At 46.7% G+C, this 15364-nt stretch overlaps 1 protein-coding gene across 9 annotated transcripts in view; it reads left to right on the top strand.

Annotated features, from left to right (window-relative positions):
• Window positions 1-53: 53 nt before the first annotated feature.
• The window catches only part of KYAT1 (kynurenine aminotransferase 1), a 36626-nt gene continuing 21315 nt past the window's right edge, over window positions 54-15364 (top strand). For 2 of the 9 annotated variants that reach the window (XM_077850953.1, XM_077850950.1), the window contains exon 1: window positions 54-212. Coding sequence is in view for 2 of the 9 variants with exons in the window: in XM_077850949.1 (XP_077707075.1) it covers window positions 1819-1863; window positions 2376-2520 (190 nt within the window). In the remaining 7 variants the exon portion in view is untranslated. Of the gene's footprint in view, window positions 213-1801; window positions 1864-2375; window positions 2521-15364 lie in introns of those variants that run through there. The other 7 variants (XM_077850949.1, XM_077850948.1, XM_077850951.1 and 4 more) reach the window with 7 other exon arrangements.

Genomic DNA, 15364 nt, shown 5'->3' with positions numbered 1-15364 from the left:
TTTGCGTCTTCACACCCTCGGCTTCCAGGTGGCGCCATGTTGGTTTGGGGCGGAAGTAGCCTAGATCGGGCTCGGCCCTCTTAAGGGGACAGGGCCGGCTGTAACCTTCGGGGCGAGCTGGGGGACAAGCGGGGAAGCCCGCACGGCGAGAGTAAGTAGCCGGTGCCTGCGCGTTGCTGCCCCGAGGCCGGGTGCCGAGGCCGGAGGACCTGGTAAGCGGTTCCGCGCTCGTTTGTGCCGGAATACTCGCTGCGTTTGATGCTGCTGGTACCGCGGAGTGGCTGCGCCGAAATCTTAACCCAGCCTGGAGCCGCCCGCGGGGATAAATTGCGCGCGCTTGACACCGACCCGCACTCGGACGGTCCTCTCTGCAATCACATGCCGCACCCCCAGCCCCGCGATAGTGTCAGTGGAGAGGAAGAAATCCGAGGCAGCTCGGCCATTAGCGGGCAGAGCCGGGGCTGGAACCGATACCCTCTCCATGGAGCCCGAGCCCTCGCACGTCCCACACTGACAGCAGTAACGGCAATCCCGTTGAGAAATAATCCATACCGTGGAACGCGGTGCAGCCACTAAAACGAAAAATGTTCCATATGCACTAACATGGAACCACTTCCAGGATACCTTAGTTGAAACAAGGAAGGGCCAAAGAGCTGCGATGATCGGCACTGCAGTTTGTGGAATAGAGCGTGTGTGAGAGTGCGTGGCTGCAGGTGTGCACACCTGCCGGCTGGTAGGATGCACCAGTGGTTAACTGTGGTGGCCTCGGACAGGAGAGCTGGAGCCCTGAGGACCCAGGCCACGGGGGGGGATTGATTGATTGATTGATTGATTGCTGGTGGAGATATAAAGGCTCGCCATCCATCAAGCCTTGAGCCAGTGCCTGGGTTCAGCCCTCCTGCTGGAAGGTCTGATTTTCCCCTGTCATGAGAGGAGGGAATAAGGCTCAGAGATTAGGGACTTTAGTAATGTCTCATGGCCAGGAAGGAGAGAAGCTGGAATTTGACCTCTGGAGGGTTTTACACTAATGACCAGGGTCTCCTTATCCCACTTCCCACTAGGAAGCTTTTTTGTTACCAGCCGTGTGACACCCACCATGGGGTCTGGCACACAGTCAGCATCCAGTAACTGTGTATTGTCTGTTTACTGATTGAACAGATAGAACAGATCAGAGGGAGACGTATAGAATGAAGAGAGGAACGACTGGAGGCCAGAGCCCAGACTAGAGTTCAAGGCTTGCCCCTCTCCAGCCTCAAGACTGTGAACCTGGCACATCCCTCCCTGAGCCTCCCTGTCCTCACCAAAGAACTAGCAAGCAGGACCACAGCTGCCACTGGTGCTCCCATCTACTTTGTGTTTTACATGCAGATTAGCCCCCATTTTACAGATCAGTAAGTGAAGCATAGAGAAATTAAGGAAGTTGCCCAAAGGGGGTCCCCACAAGACCCGACTCCCCCACTAACTGAGAGGTTGCTGGGCTCTGGGGTCTCCCTCAGCTTCCAGAGATCATCAGCACTAATGCTTTGGGAGATCTACGGTCCTAGTTGAGCCTCCAGAGGCTGAGGATCTGGTGGAAAACAGGACAGACACACTGTTCCTGCTCTTGAAGTCTAGTGAGGGTGACAGACAACCCAGCAGTTAGCATCTGTGATGGGCAATTAGCATCTCTGATGAGCTCTGTGGTCCCTGGAAGCTCAGACCTTGGGAGCACAATGGCAGGAACATCTGGCTCAGCCCTGGTGGAGTCAGAGAGGGCTTCTCCAAGTAGGTGACTTTTCATCTGTGTCTGAAAAATGTGTAGGATATCTGGAAGGAGGAATGATGAGGCTGGAGACCCAAGCAGAGGTGTGCTCATCCCTGAAGGTAACCAACATGATAAGAGACCATGCATGTAAGAAATGTTCAGTCTGGCTTCTGCATGAATCACTTCTTCCCCCTGGAGAATGCCTTCCCATGCCAACATCTGTGGCTTTCCACCCTCCACTCCACACTTAACTTTTGTGTATCTCGGAAGAGTAGGACTTCCCGATTTTATAATCCAGGTGGGGGCGATAAAGAACACAGGAAAGTTAATAACAAGGAAGAACTTTACTGACACATTCACCTCTCACCTGGACACCCCCTTCCCCACCCCCACACCTGAATTCCTTCCCACTCCAGATTGGCAGCCAACTTGCTGTAGCAGGAACTCTGCCCTTATGAATAAAGGTGCTGGTACAGGAAGTTTCTGTCTATCCGGCTGTTTATGCTCACATGGGTTCTCAGATTGCCAAGTGTTGGGCATGACCTCTTTCCCTGATTCTGTAGCCAGCAGGCCAAAGTCACTCTAGCTACCTACTGTGGGAGAAGAATCACTGCCACTCCTGTCCCCACAGATGTGGGGCCACATCCCATGTGGCACTGCCAGCTCCTTGAAAAAATCAGCAAATGCTCATCCTACTTCCTCATTCCTGGACAGTGGTATAAGCTTTGGATTTGCAGCTGAGGTCTTTCTGTGCTTTTCTGGGACTCTGACTTTGGGTAAGTCATTTCCCTGCTCTGAACCTTAGTTTCTCCATCTGTAAAACTGACGTGACTCTCTTTAATATTCTTGCCGGGAATTAAATATAAAAATTCATATATTCCCTCTCCCCCCATGTGTAAGACTGCCTTAAAGAGTGATATTTCGATTTTGGGACTGGATCCTGTGCCAGGAGGAATAAGGAGTGAGCTACCTACTTTGTGTCTCACTCAGAGTCTGTACCCACCACGCCCCGTGGCCTGGAAACCAGAAGTCATTTCTTTCTCCTTTGCCAATTCCCAAGTCAAGGGAAACTGTGTGTAAGTCACTATGCTTCTTAGATCTCTCCAGACAAGATGTTGCCTCCCTTCGGGAGAACCATCGACTCAAGTTTTCACGAAACCTTTGTCTTATACAGACTCTCTGTTTTTAGATTGAAAAAAAAAGAGGAAAAAAAAAAAACCAGGCAAGAGACTTTGTTGTCCTGCTTGGTTAGCTAAGTTTTGTGGAAAGGATTGGGTTTTTGTGTTGTTGTTTTGGTGTTTTTTTTTTTTTTTTTTTTTTTTTTTTAGATTAGTGTTTGTTTGAGAGTGAGCAACCACAGTAGAGGGAAGGAGCAGAGGGAGAGGGAAAAGCAGACTTCCCACTGAGCAGGCAGCTCAACACTGGGCTTGATCCCAGGACCCTGAGATCATGACCTGAGCTGAAAGGCAGACGCTCAACCAACTGAGCCACCCAGGTGCCCCAAGTTAACAGCTTCTTAGTGACAGGTTCCTGTGGGCAGAGACCTGTACTGAATGCTTTCTGTGAATGACTGCATCATTGTTACACCTTTGTACAGAGTAGGAAGCTGAGCCTGACCTTGCAACATGGCACAACCAAGGTCCCATAGCTGGTTCAGAGTGAAGCTTGGGATCATTCTGTCCATGTCCATGCCTTCATTTTCTGGGCTGTTATGTAACTGGCTGGTCTTGCCTGGGCATGGTCCCCCTCCTGAGGCCGCTTCTCCAGAGGCACTATGGTTTGTGTTTTCTCAGTATTTGGAGGCCCCTGATATTTGAGCTCAGGAGATCCTAAATATCCTTCCAGACCGGATAGCTCTGTCTAATAAAGAACTGACTCGCCCCGAATACCAAGTGTACCCCTTTTGAGAAACACTAAAACCAACTCTCCATATTGCATAGAATTGGTTTAGGTGGCATGGGGCCAGGCTGCAAAGCCAAAATTCCCTTGCCTGCCCTTGCAAGCTGCCATGTGGATTAGAAGCCCAAAGGGGCATGGCTCCAGTCCCCAAGGGCTGCAGTCTGCAGCCAGGGGAGCTGATAGAGGCAGCAGCACCCACGTCCTGAAAGAGGGATGTTGGGGGAAAGACTTTGGACTATTGGAGCCAGGCAAACCAGGATTTGAATCGCAGCTCAGGCTCTCAGCTGAGTAAGCTTTGTTTTTTCTCCTCTGATCAAAATAGGGATGATAATTCCTTCTTAGTAGATTGTTTTGAAGATTAAGGAATTTCACATAGGGGTCAGATGTATAGTAGGTGCTCTGTGAGTTCAGAAGAAGGCCCAGGTGGACACAGAGGCAGAGCTGGGACTAGGGGGCATGCTAGGCAGGGGCACAGGTGTCTATCCAAAAGCAAACGAGGGGTGCCTGCCTGGCTCCGGTGGTAGAGCATGCAACTCTTGTTGATCTCAGAGTATATTTAAGCCCTATGTTGGGCATGGAACCTACTTAAAATTAAAAATTAAAAAAATGGCACCTGGGTGGCTCAGTTGGTTAAGCCTTTGACTCTTGATTTTAGTTCAGCTCATGATCTCAGGGTCGTGGGATCGAGCCCCACACTGGGCTCTGCACTGGGCGTGGAGCCTGCATGAGATTCTCTCTGTCCCTCTCCCTCTGCCATCCCCCCCCTCCACCCTTCTCTCCCTATCTCTAAAAAAAATAAAAAACAAAAGTAAGTGATTTGTATGTTCGGAAGAGGAGAGAATGTGTGGAAGCTGCAAAATGTACATTCAGGCCAACTCTAAAAGCTGCTTGGCAAGGTTAGTCCAATGGGAGGTGTAGCTGACATCAGCCTGCCAGGGGCTTGTCACTGAGGCATTTCCCTAGAGGTCATTCACCTGCTGGCCAAGAAGGTGGCCCAGTAGCTGCGGAGGCTAATGGAGGCGTGTGTTTTTGGGGAGGGCACTAATCACTGGCAGCTGGCCCCTGGCCTGGCAGTATGGAAGCCTGAGACCTTAGATGCCTGGGGAGCTACCCTGGAAGGTGTCCTCAAGGTCATCTGGTGCCTATCCACTCTCCCTCCAGGCGGCCTGGCTTCCGAGAGCTGCCACAGCACCCACAGTGCCCACACTGCAGTACTCTGGCTAATATTGGAGGAATAACAATAACAGTGATGATATTTGTGAAACACAGACTCTTTCTGGGCACCACACTAAGTGATTTTCATGTGTCATCTCATTGACTTCTCACGACAACTCTATGAGGTGGCTGCTATCATTATTCCGATTCAGAAATGGTTCTCAGAAAGCTTTAATAATTTGGGGTGCCTGGGTGGCTCAGTCCATTAAGCGTCTGCCTTCGTCTGGGGTCATGATCCCAGTCTGTTTGCCCCTCTCCCTCTGCCTCTCCCCTAGCTCATGCTTTCTTTTTCTTGCTCTCTTTTATTAAATAAAATAAAATCTTTTTTAAAAAAAGCTTTAATAAAAAAAAAGCTTTAATAATATGCTAAAAACTATACAGCTAGTAAATGGCTTCAGTCTAAGCCTGTTTGATCCTAAAGCCTCACAGCCCCCCCCCCAAAAAAAAGTATTGAAGTTTATAAGACTCCAACCCAATCCCAAAGGAAACCACTATTAATAACTTAGCAGTGTCCTTGGAGACAGCCTTATGTACAAACATATACATAATCAAGCAGTCCTTTGCACAGCAGAACGAGTTTCAGGCACCAAGGTTCAGTTAAATAACACTAGTCCTCAACAACACTGTCCTAATTTCAGTTGTGATATTCTATTAACTATGAGTAATTTCATAAAGTACGAACTTTGCTACTCTGTAGTCCACAAATCCCTGTGGAAATAACAGATGTACTTTGTGGTCGGTGACTAATCATCACTTCTTTCAAAGCCTGTCAGTGATTGGTCACCGTGCATGCTATTCAGTTGACACACAGATACCAAAGCTTGGAGTTGTGTTGCCTCCTGCCTCCCAGTGATAAGCCCATGCGGCAGGCTACAAAAATGGATAACCAGGAGAGGGAATTGGTCAACAAAGACGAAAGTGCTGCAAAGACATGCAAAGCGATAAGGCTGAATGGGAAGTTTGCATTGAACCTAAGTGGAATGATGAAACAAAGAGTTGGCTGTGGGAAAGTTGACAGCCCAGTTGTTTGCTGTTCCAGAAACTTTAGATATGCAACCAGAGAAATTTAGTGAAGGTAGATTGACCAACACACAGAATGCACGCCTTTCTGACCAAAAGGATGAAGGCGTCCCAGAGGAAGGGATGCCAGCAAAAACATCACATCAAAGGAACACCCAGATCTACTTCACAACCTTGAAAGTACAAGGCATGAAATATTTGAAGTTGATGTAAACTCAGAAAGGAGCTGGTTAACTCATGAATGCTGAGAACAGATGCTTGTTCCATATCCTGTTATGCTACTAGAAACCAAGCACTGGTCACGCTCCTCTGGATAATTTACCCCCAGGTTTATTGAATTATAATTGACAAATAAAATTGACATACATTCAAAGTGTACAACGTAATGAGGGGATGCCTGAGTGGCTCGGTTGCTTAAGTGTCCAACTCTTGATTTCGGCTCAGCTCATGATCTCAGTGTCGTGAGATCAAGCCCCACTTCAGATCTCTACACTGGGCCTGGAGCCTGCTTAAGATTCTCTCACCCTTTGCTCCTCCCACCCCCTCTCCCTCCTTCTGTAAAAAAAGTTTTTTTTTAAGTGCACAGCATGATGATTTGATATGTGTAGACATTGTGAAATGACTCTCACTATCAATTAACATCCATCACCTTAGAGAGCTCTGTGTGTGTGTGTGTGTGTGTGTGTGTGTGTGTGTGTGTATGAGAGAGAGAGAGAGAGAGAGAGAAGTTTAAGGTCTACTCTCCTAGCAAATTTAAATTCTGCAATACGGGCAACCCCAGTGGCTCAGCGGTTTAGCACTGCCTTCAGCCCGGGGTGTGATCCTGGAGACCAGGGATCGAGTCCCATGTCAGGCTCCCTGCGTGGAGCCTGCTTCTCCCTCTGCCTGTGTCTCTGCCTCTCTCTCTGTCTGTCATGAATAAATAAATAAAATCTTTTAAAAATAATAAAATAAATAAATAACTATTTTTAAAAATCCCACATATAAATGACGCCACACAACCTTTGTCTGGCTTATTTCAACTGGCATTACACCCTCCAGATTCATTCATGGTGTAGCAAATGGCAGGCTTTCCTTTTTTTTTTTTTTTTTTTTTTTAAGGCTGAATAACATTCCATTGTATACGTAGGCAGGCCATGTTTTCTTTAGTCATCCCTCCATCAATGAATCTATAGGATGTTTCTGTATCTTGACTATTGTGAATCATGCTGCAATGAACAGGGGAGTACAGATATCTCTTTGAAATAGTGATTTCATTTCCTTTGGGTATCTACCCCAAAGATCATCCCTGATATTTTTTTAAAGTAGGCTCTGTGCCCAATGTGATGCTCAAATGCATGACCCCAAGATCAAGTCACACATTCTACCGACTGAGCCAGCTAGGCACCCCATTGATATATATAATTTTAAATATTTATATATTTATTTATTTGCGGGAGCACACACCTGTATGCACAAGTAGGGGAAGGGGCAAAGGCAAAGGGAGGAAGAATTTCAAGGAGACTCCCCCCACTAAACGCAGAACAGCCCCCACAGCCCTGAGATCAGACCTGAGCCAAAATCAAGAGTCGGACATTTAGGGACACTTGGGTGGCTCAGTGTTTGAGTGTGTGCTTTTGGCTCAGGTCATGATCCTGGGGTTCTGGTATCAAGTCCCACATCAGGCTCCCCGTGGGGAGCCTGCTTCTCCCTCTGCCTATGTCTCTGCCTCTCTCTCTGTCTTTCATGAATAAATAAATAAATAAAATATGAAAAAAAAAAGAAGAGTCAGACATTTAGCTGATTAAGCCACTCAGGCACCCCTCATTGACATATTTTTAAAAAGAAAGAAAACACATAATTCTTACTATATTGTACTTATATTACATTAGTAATTCAGTAAATATTAAATGTATTGCTTTTAGTTTTACTATTTTTCTTTTTTTTTAAGATTTTATTTATTCATAAGAGACCTAGAGAGAGAGGCAGAGACACAGGCAGAGGGAGAAGCAGGCTCTCTGCGGGGAGCCCGATGTGGAACTCAATCCCAGGACTGAGGCATCATGCCCTGAACCAAAGGCAGACACTCAACCACTGAGCCACCCAGACGTTCCAGTTTTACTATTGTTTAATTTCTCTGTACATTTAAAACAAACCATTAGAGAGTTTTTAATGTTCTCACAGCAACTTCCCAAGGTCACAGAACAATCATAATTTTTTCCACTAATTATTAAGTTCTCTTTGAATGATTTTGGCTTACATGGTTATTTTTTACAGCTCCTCACGATAATAAGGAAAGAAGACTGTCTGAATGTGTATGGGTATATGCACACACCATCACATACCTATTTGTCTCTCTGTAATTTAAAAAAGGCCACTGGGGTTATATTGTTCTTCAACCAGCTGTTTTTTTATTACTGTACATTTTACAAATTGAGATGAAATTTACATAACATACAGTCAACTATTCCAAAGAGCACAAGTCAGTGGCATTTAGGGCGTTCACGACATGGTACAACCTCCACCTCTAGTTTCAGAACTTTCTCATTACCTCAGAAAAACACCCTTCCCCATTAAATAATCAGTCCTCATTTCTCCCTCCCATCTCCTGGTAACTACTAACCTTCTGACTGTAAGGATTTGCCTATTATGGATATATCATATGAAAGGAACCATATACTACGTGACCTCCTATGTCTGGCTTCTGTCACTCAGTGTAATGTTTTCAAAGCACAGCCGAGTTGCAGAGTGGGTTGATACGTCCCTTATTCCTTTTTTTATTATTATTCATTTATTTATTCATGAGAGACACAGAGAGAAGGCAGAGACAAAGGCAGAGGGAGAAGCAGGCTCCTTGCTGGGAGCCCGATGTGGGACTCAATCCCAGGACCCCGGGATCATGCCCTGAGCCGAAGGCAGACACTCAACCACAGAGCCACCCAGGCATCTCTATGTGCAAGTTTCTGTGTACATGTGCATTTTCATTTCTTTTCATTGTATATCTAGGGGTGGAATTGCCAGGTTGTAAGGTTATTCTATGTTTGGACTTAGTAAAAATTAAAATTCATGCATCAAAGGAAATGATCAAGAATGTTGATCAAGGTCATTGATTCATTTCGAGTCAATTTTTGTGGATTGGGTGAACTAGAGGTCCCACTCCATTCTTTTGTATATGACTACCCAGCTGTACAGCACATTTGTTGGAATTAAGTCATTTTGACATGTTTGTCAAAAATCAGTTGCCCAGGGGCAACTGGCTGGCTCAGTCAGAGGAGCATGCAACTCTTGACTCAGGGTCATGAGTTCAAACCACATGTTAGATGTGGAGATTACTTAAAAAAAAGAAAAAAAGACTTAAAAAAAATCAATTGAGGGCAGCCCCGGTGGTGCAGTGGTTTAACGCCGGCTGCACCTTGGGGTGAGATCCTGGGGACCTGGGATCGAGTTCCGTGTCGGGCTCCCTGCATGGAGCCTGCTTCTCCCTCTGCCTGTGTCTCTGCCTCTCTCTGTCTCTCTGTGTTTCTCATGAATAAATAAATTAAATCTTTAAAAAAAATCAATTGACCATAGTTGTTTGGGTTTATTTCTAAGCTCTGTATTCTGTTCAAGCGGTCTGTGTGTCTATGCCAGTACCACACTATTTTGCTTGCTGCAGCTTTGTAGTAAGCTTTGATATCAACCTGCCTTTTTCATGTAATCTATACATCTTTCCATGTTACAATGCTAAGGGCAATCTTAATCTTACTCCCTTTAGTGGCTGCACCATTTCCCACTGTATGGATAACTCACAGTATATTGGACCAGCCCCCAAATGATGAACACTGGATTGTCTCCAGGTTTTTCTGTCTCACACACAATGCTGCATTGATCATCCAGATGTATACTTCTTTGTGTATATGTGTGAATGTTCCTGTAAGATAAATTCCTAGAGAGGAAATATTGAGTCAAAGAGTAATGTATGTTGTTATTGTGAAGTTGCCCCCTACAACTTATACCAATGAACACTCTAACTTGGTGTTTCCCAGATTGTGGATTATGACCTGTTAGTGCATGGTGGTATCAATTTAGTGAGTCTCAATTTTCTTATTCTCAACCTATCTAAGAGGCAGAGCATAGTATTTCATTTTAGTTTGCATTTTATTAATTATGAGTAAGATTCAGCATCTTTTCAAGTTTATTGACTACTTTCTGTTTTGTGAATTTGTATCTCTTGCCCACTTTTTTTTTCTATTGAGATGCTGGTCTTTCATTATTGATTTATAAGAACTGTTTATATATTGAGGCTCATACTAAATTCAAATGGCCTCATTACTTGTCTCCTTCATTAGATTGTGTACTCCTTGAAGAAAAGGAAGGTATCCTATTCACCATTACATACCTGGTAGCTAGCATAGGGCATAGCGTGTAATAGAAGTTCAATAAATATTTGCTGAAGCAATGAAAGATAGGCATCTACTTTGTGGCAGGCACTGAGCCAAGTGGTAATGATAAAAAGATGAACAGAGGCAAGTCCTCATTCTGACTGAGCTCACTGTCTGGTGAGAGTGATAGACATTCATTCTCTCAACAAAAGTTTATGGAGCAGCTTACTCTCTGCCTGGTACATAATGTCTATTGGAAGAGCCAGCCTACTCACATGAGAAACATGCCAGGACTGTGACTCAGATGACCATGTCCTAGGGGAATCTGAGCTGATCGTCTCTCCTCCCTAGTCATCAGTATCTCTATCCATAATATGTGAGTGACTAGACCAAAATCCCTTATTTCCCATTGAGTATCCATCTATCTGTGCTTCTTTCTGGAAATACAAATCTGACCCAAGGGGCCACCATGTCACTGCTTGGAGCCCCCCCCCCTTGTCCCACAGTGGCAGTGAATACGGGCTCTGAGAAGTCAGAGTCCTGAGTTTAAATTCCAGCTCTGCTGCTTGCTAACTGTGGCTTCACATGTGTGACTTAGACTCTTGATGGAGCCTTTCTCGTAGGTTTTAAAGTGATGGAATCTATATAGTGCTGGCAGGCTGCCTGGCACAGAGAAAGTGTGAAGTAATTAAAAGTCCACTCTCATTACGCTTAGGACAGATCTTGGGGCTATAGGACAGTTGGCCAGGAAGGACCTGTGTCCTAGAAGTTGAGGGGTGATGCATGGCGAGTCGTAGGTGGGTATGGCTTGGGAAAGGTGGCCTGCAGAGCCCTCAGGTGCCTGTGAATGAAGTGTCTGTGGAGGTCCCTGGGTCAGCCCAGGCCGTGGGAGGACTCTAGACTGGAAGGCCAGCAGTCCTACCTCACCGTAGGCTCAGACCATCACACTCCCTGCTGTGGGCCTCCTCTGTGAAGTGAAGCCACAGTCCCTCCTTGAGGCATAAAGGTTGCCCTCTGCCCAAAAGTGTGGAGTCCCAGGGCCAGCTAGCCGAAAGTCTAGACAGAGCTGGTTTGGCGCGCTCCCTGCTGGCAGCTTCCAGAACAACAAGCCCCCAAGCCCCCTCCTTGAGGGCACCACCTTGGCACCTGCTGGTGTTTCTGGGTGACAGCAACCCACAGGGCCCCCTGCCCTTCCTGCCCTTGGCTCAGACCTCCCAGTAGCTTCTTCCTCTGCTTCAGATTTATGGAAACTGCTCCCACTACACCCGCATGCTCACAGATACAGAGATGTGTGCATACTCAATGCAACTGCTCATATTTATACATGAAGTCATAACCACACACAATTTACCTATGTTCAAGGCCACATTATGATTTTTATGAGTTCCTTTCTCCATTAAAAAAGTCAAAGTTATATATATTTGGGGGGGCGGTCAGAGGGAGACAGAGAGAATCTTAAGCAGGCTCCATGTTCAATGCAGAGCCCAACACAGGGCTGGATCTCATGACCCTGAGATCATGACCTGAGCTGGAATCAAGTCAGATACCTAACTGACTGAGCCACACAGGCACCCCAGTAGAAATTATATTTTACAACTATGTGGTATAAAGAATGATTATCATCCAGGCTGGATTCATTATTATACATTCATCATTATTACATTCCTCCCCTTTTTTTCTTATTTTATTTTATTTTTTTAAAGATTTATTTATTTATTTATTCATGATAGAGAGAGAGAGAGAGAGAGAGAGGCAGAGACACAGGAGGAGGGAGAAGCAGGCTCCATGCACCGGGAGCCCGATGTGGGATTCGATCCCAGGACTCCAGGATCGCGCCCTGGGCCAAAGACAGGCGCTAAACCGCTGAGCCACCCAGGGATCCCCTTATTTATTTTTAAATTTAAAAAAAATATTTTATTTATTTATCCGTGAGAGACACATGGAAAGAGGTAGAAATATAGGCAGAGGGAAAAGCAGACTCCTGTCAGGGAGCCCCATGCAGGACTAGATTCCAGGACTCCAGGATCATGATCCGAGCCAAAGGCAGACATTCAACCACTGAGCCACCCAGGTGCCCTTTTTTTCTTATTTTAAAATAAGTTACAATTAAAATATTTTATGGGCTCCTCAAAGAATTGTGGGTCCTCAGAATCAACCATGGCAACTGAGGAGGCCTCATAGAGAAGTCAGCCCTGCCAGCAAACGGGAGTGAATCCACACACATCTAGCCCCTACGTGTCATATTATAGTGATTCAAAGAGTGCCTACTCTGTTATGAACATCTATCATTACTGGGCACCTTTTTTAAAAAAATACTTTAGGGCAGCCCGGGTGGCTCAGCGGTTTGGCACCTGCCTTTGGCCCAGAGTGTGATCCTGGAGACCCTGGATCGAGTCCCACATCAGGCTCCCTGCATGGAGCCTGCTTCTCCCTCTGCCTGTGTCTCTGCCTCTCTATGTGTGTCTCTCTCATGAATAAATAAATAAAATCTTTATTTAAAAATATTTATTTATTCATGAGAGGCACAGAGAGAGAGGCAGAGATAGAGGCAGAGGGAGAAGCAGGCTCCCTACGGGAAGCCCAACACAGGACTCGATCCCAGGATCATGACCTGAGCCAAAGGTAGACACTCAACGACTGAGCCACCCAAGTGCCTGGGCACCTTTTATGTGTCAGGCATTAAGGAATGTATTTTCCAAGAATCATCAGGGGTTTTTTAATAGTTTTTTTTATTTATTTAAGTAATCTCTACATTCCATATGGGACTCAAACTCACAACCCCAAGATCAAGAGTTACACACCCTTCTGATTGAGCCAGCCAGGAGCCCCTGAATTATCTTATTTTTATTTATTTTATCCATAGGGAAACTGGTACTTAGAGAGGTGAATGAGCCAAGGTGCCTTGGCTCACACAGCCAAGATCTGAGTGATACCAAAGTCTGATATAATCCTCTCCCCGGGGGGTTATTCAGGGCCCAGTTCTGGGCAGGCACAGAGTTTGGCAGCAGTAGAGCAGACATGCCCCACAGGTGGCAGTGTGATGCTCATTCCCATACCCCAAGACTCGCCCCAGGCACAGACACCGCCCCCCCCCCACCACCACCACCTGGGAAGTTTCCTGCCATGAGAGCCAGCTCCTGGTTTCCAGCTCTAACTCCGAGGCAGTGGGACTGGTTAAGTACATCCTCACCAGTGTGGGGTCTCTGTGGAGCCAGGGGGGTGCCCAGGCCACCTTACCCCAAGGAACCAACCTTTTCCCAGAGCAGGCAGTGCCCAGAGAGGGGGAAGAGCTGAGGTTGTAGCAGAGGAGAGGGGAGGCCACAAGCTGGATCTTTCCCCTCTCGAGTGTGACCTTCTGCCTGTGCTGGGCACTGGGTGATACAGACCCTCTTTCAACCTGCAGGAGCTCAATATGAGTGTTGTTATTTTATCATTATTACCAGTGTCTTTGCCTGTTAATGGAGGTAAGAAAGCGCCTGCTTACCAGGGCTGTTTAAAGGGACCGATGACATATGGTCCTTAGCACAGTGCCTGGTACAAAGTAAGCCCTCAGGAGATTAGAGCTGATTGCTGATTTCATTATTATTATTCCCACCACTGTGATCCAGTGAGATGATAAAAGTATAATTTTTTTTTAATTTTTATTTATTTATGGTAGTCACAGAGAGAGAGAGAGGCAGAGACACAGGCAGAGGGAGAAGCAGGCTCCATGCACCGGGAGCCTGATGTGGGATTCAATCCCGGGTCTCCGGGATCGCGCCCTGGGCCAAAGGCAGGCACCAAACCGCTGCGCCACCCAGGGATCCCTAAAAGTATAATTTAAGGCAGAGAACGTACAGTCACTTTAGGAGAAAGGACAGAATTCATAGACATGGAATGATGTGGGTGAGGGTGTCGGAAAGAGGATCAGCCTGCTGGACATGTGTAGATTTTGGTCAGGAGGGGGCAGGTGAGAGTCCATCTGGAGGAGTCAGCAGGATACCAAACTCCGAACAGAGGCAGCCATCCCTGCATTCGGCCAATCCAAGGGGACCAATCATCCCCATTTGTCCAGGATGGTCCCAGTCCTGAGACACCCCTCACTCTTGGGCAGACAGGACAGTTGGTCCCCCTAGAATATGCAACAGGCATACAGTAGGTACCTACTGTGACCAGCGCTGGACTCAGACTTGGCCATGGGCTTCATGTCCCCTGGCCGAGTGAGGCTGGAGCACACTGACACCTTCCCCCATGTGACACACATGGAATGTCCCTCCATGGATAATAATCATGTTCCCCTTTGTTGCTCAAAGCTCTGGTTCTTAGCTATAGCAACGAGGGAGTACTTCCTGCAGGGGTTCCCCTGGGAAGTGACTCATTTCTGAGAAATTAGAGAGTAAACTCTGGCCAGACTGACTCCTCAGCTCCTGGCATCTCGCAGTTCTCTTCCACTCCTGGGTCTTTGCACCGTCCTCTCCGCCAGGCACACCTTTCCTGCTTTGGGACTCAGCTCGATGCCACATCCTCCAAGAGCCCTCCCAAACTGCCAGGTACCTGGGCAGGTGCCAAGAGCGCCTTCTAGTGTCCCACTGCATTAATTTCCAGGAGCTGCTGGGACAAAGTACCCCAAGCTGGATGGTTTTACACAACAGAAAGTTTTTCATCACAGTTCCAATGACTCAATGTCCAAAAGCAAGATGTCAGCAGGGTCATGCTTTCTCTGAAGGTTATAGAGGTGAATATGTCCCATGCTTTCCTCTTAGTTTGTAGTGTTTCCAACCAGCCATGGGGTTCCATGGCTTGTAGATCCTACCCTAAACTCCACCTCTGTCTTCACGTGGACTTTTGCCTGTGTGTCTGTGACTCTTCTCCCTTCTTCTTCTTTTTTTTTTTTAAGATTTTATTTATTTATGCATGAGAGACATAGAGAGAGAGGCAGAGACACAGGCAGAGGGAGAAGCAGGCTCCATGCAGGGAGCCCGACACAGGACTCGATCCTGAGTCTCCAGTATCAGGCCCTGGGCTGAAGGCGGCGCTAAACTGCTGAGCCATCGGGGCTGCCCCTCTTCTCCCTTCTAAGGACACCAGTCATATTGGATTAAAATCCATTCTATTCCAGCATGACCTCACCCTACATTGATTACCTCTACAAAGATCCTATTTCCAT

This window comes from Canis aureus, chromosome 16, assembly GCF_053574225.1.
Source record: "Canis aureus isolate CA01 chromosome 16, VMU_Caureus_v.1.0, whole genome shotgun sequence".
NCBI lineage: Eukaryota > Metazoa > Chordata > Mammalia > Carnivora > Canidae > Canis > Canis aureus.
The sequence above is the reverse complement of the archived record's forward strand: the minus strand, read 5'-3'. Positions and strand labels throughout refer to the sequence as shown.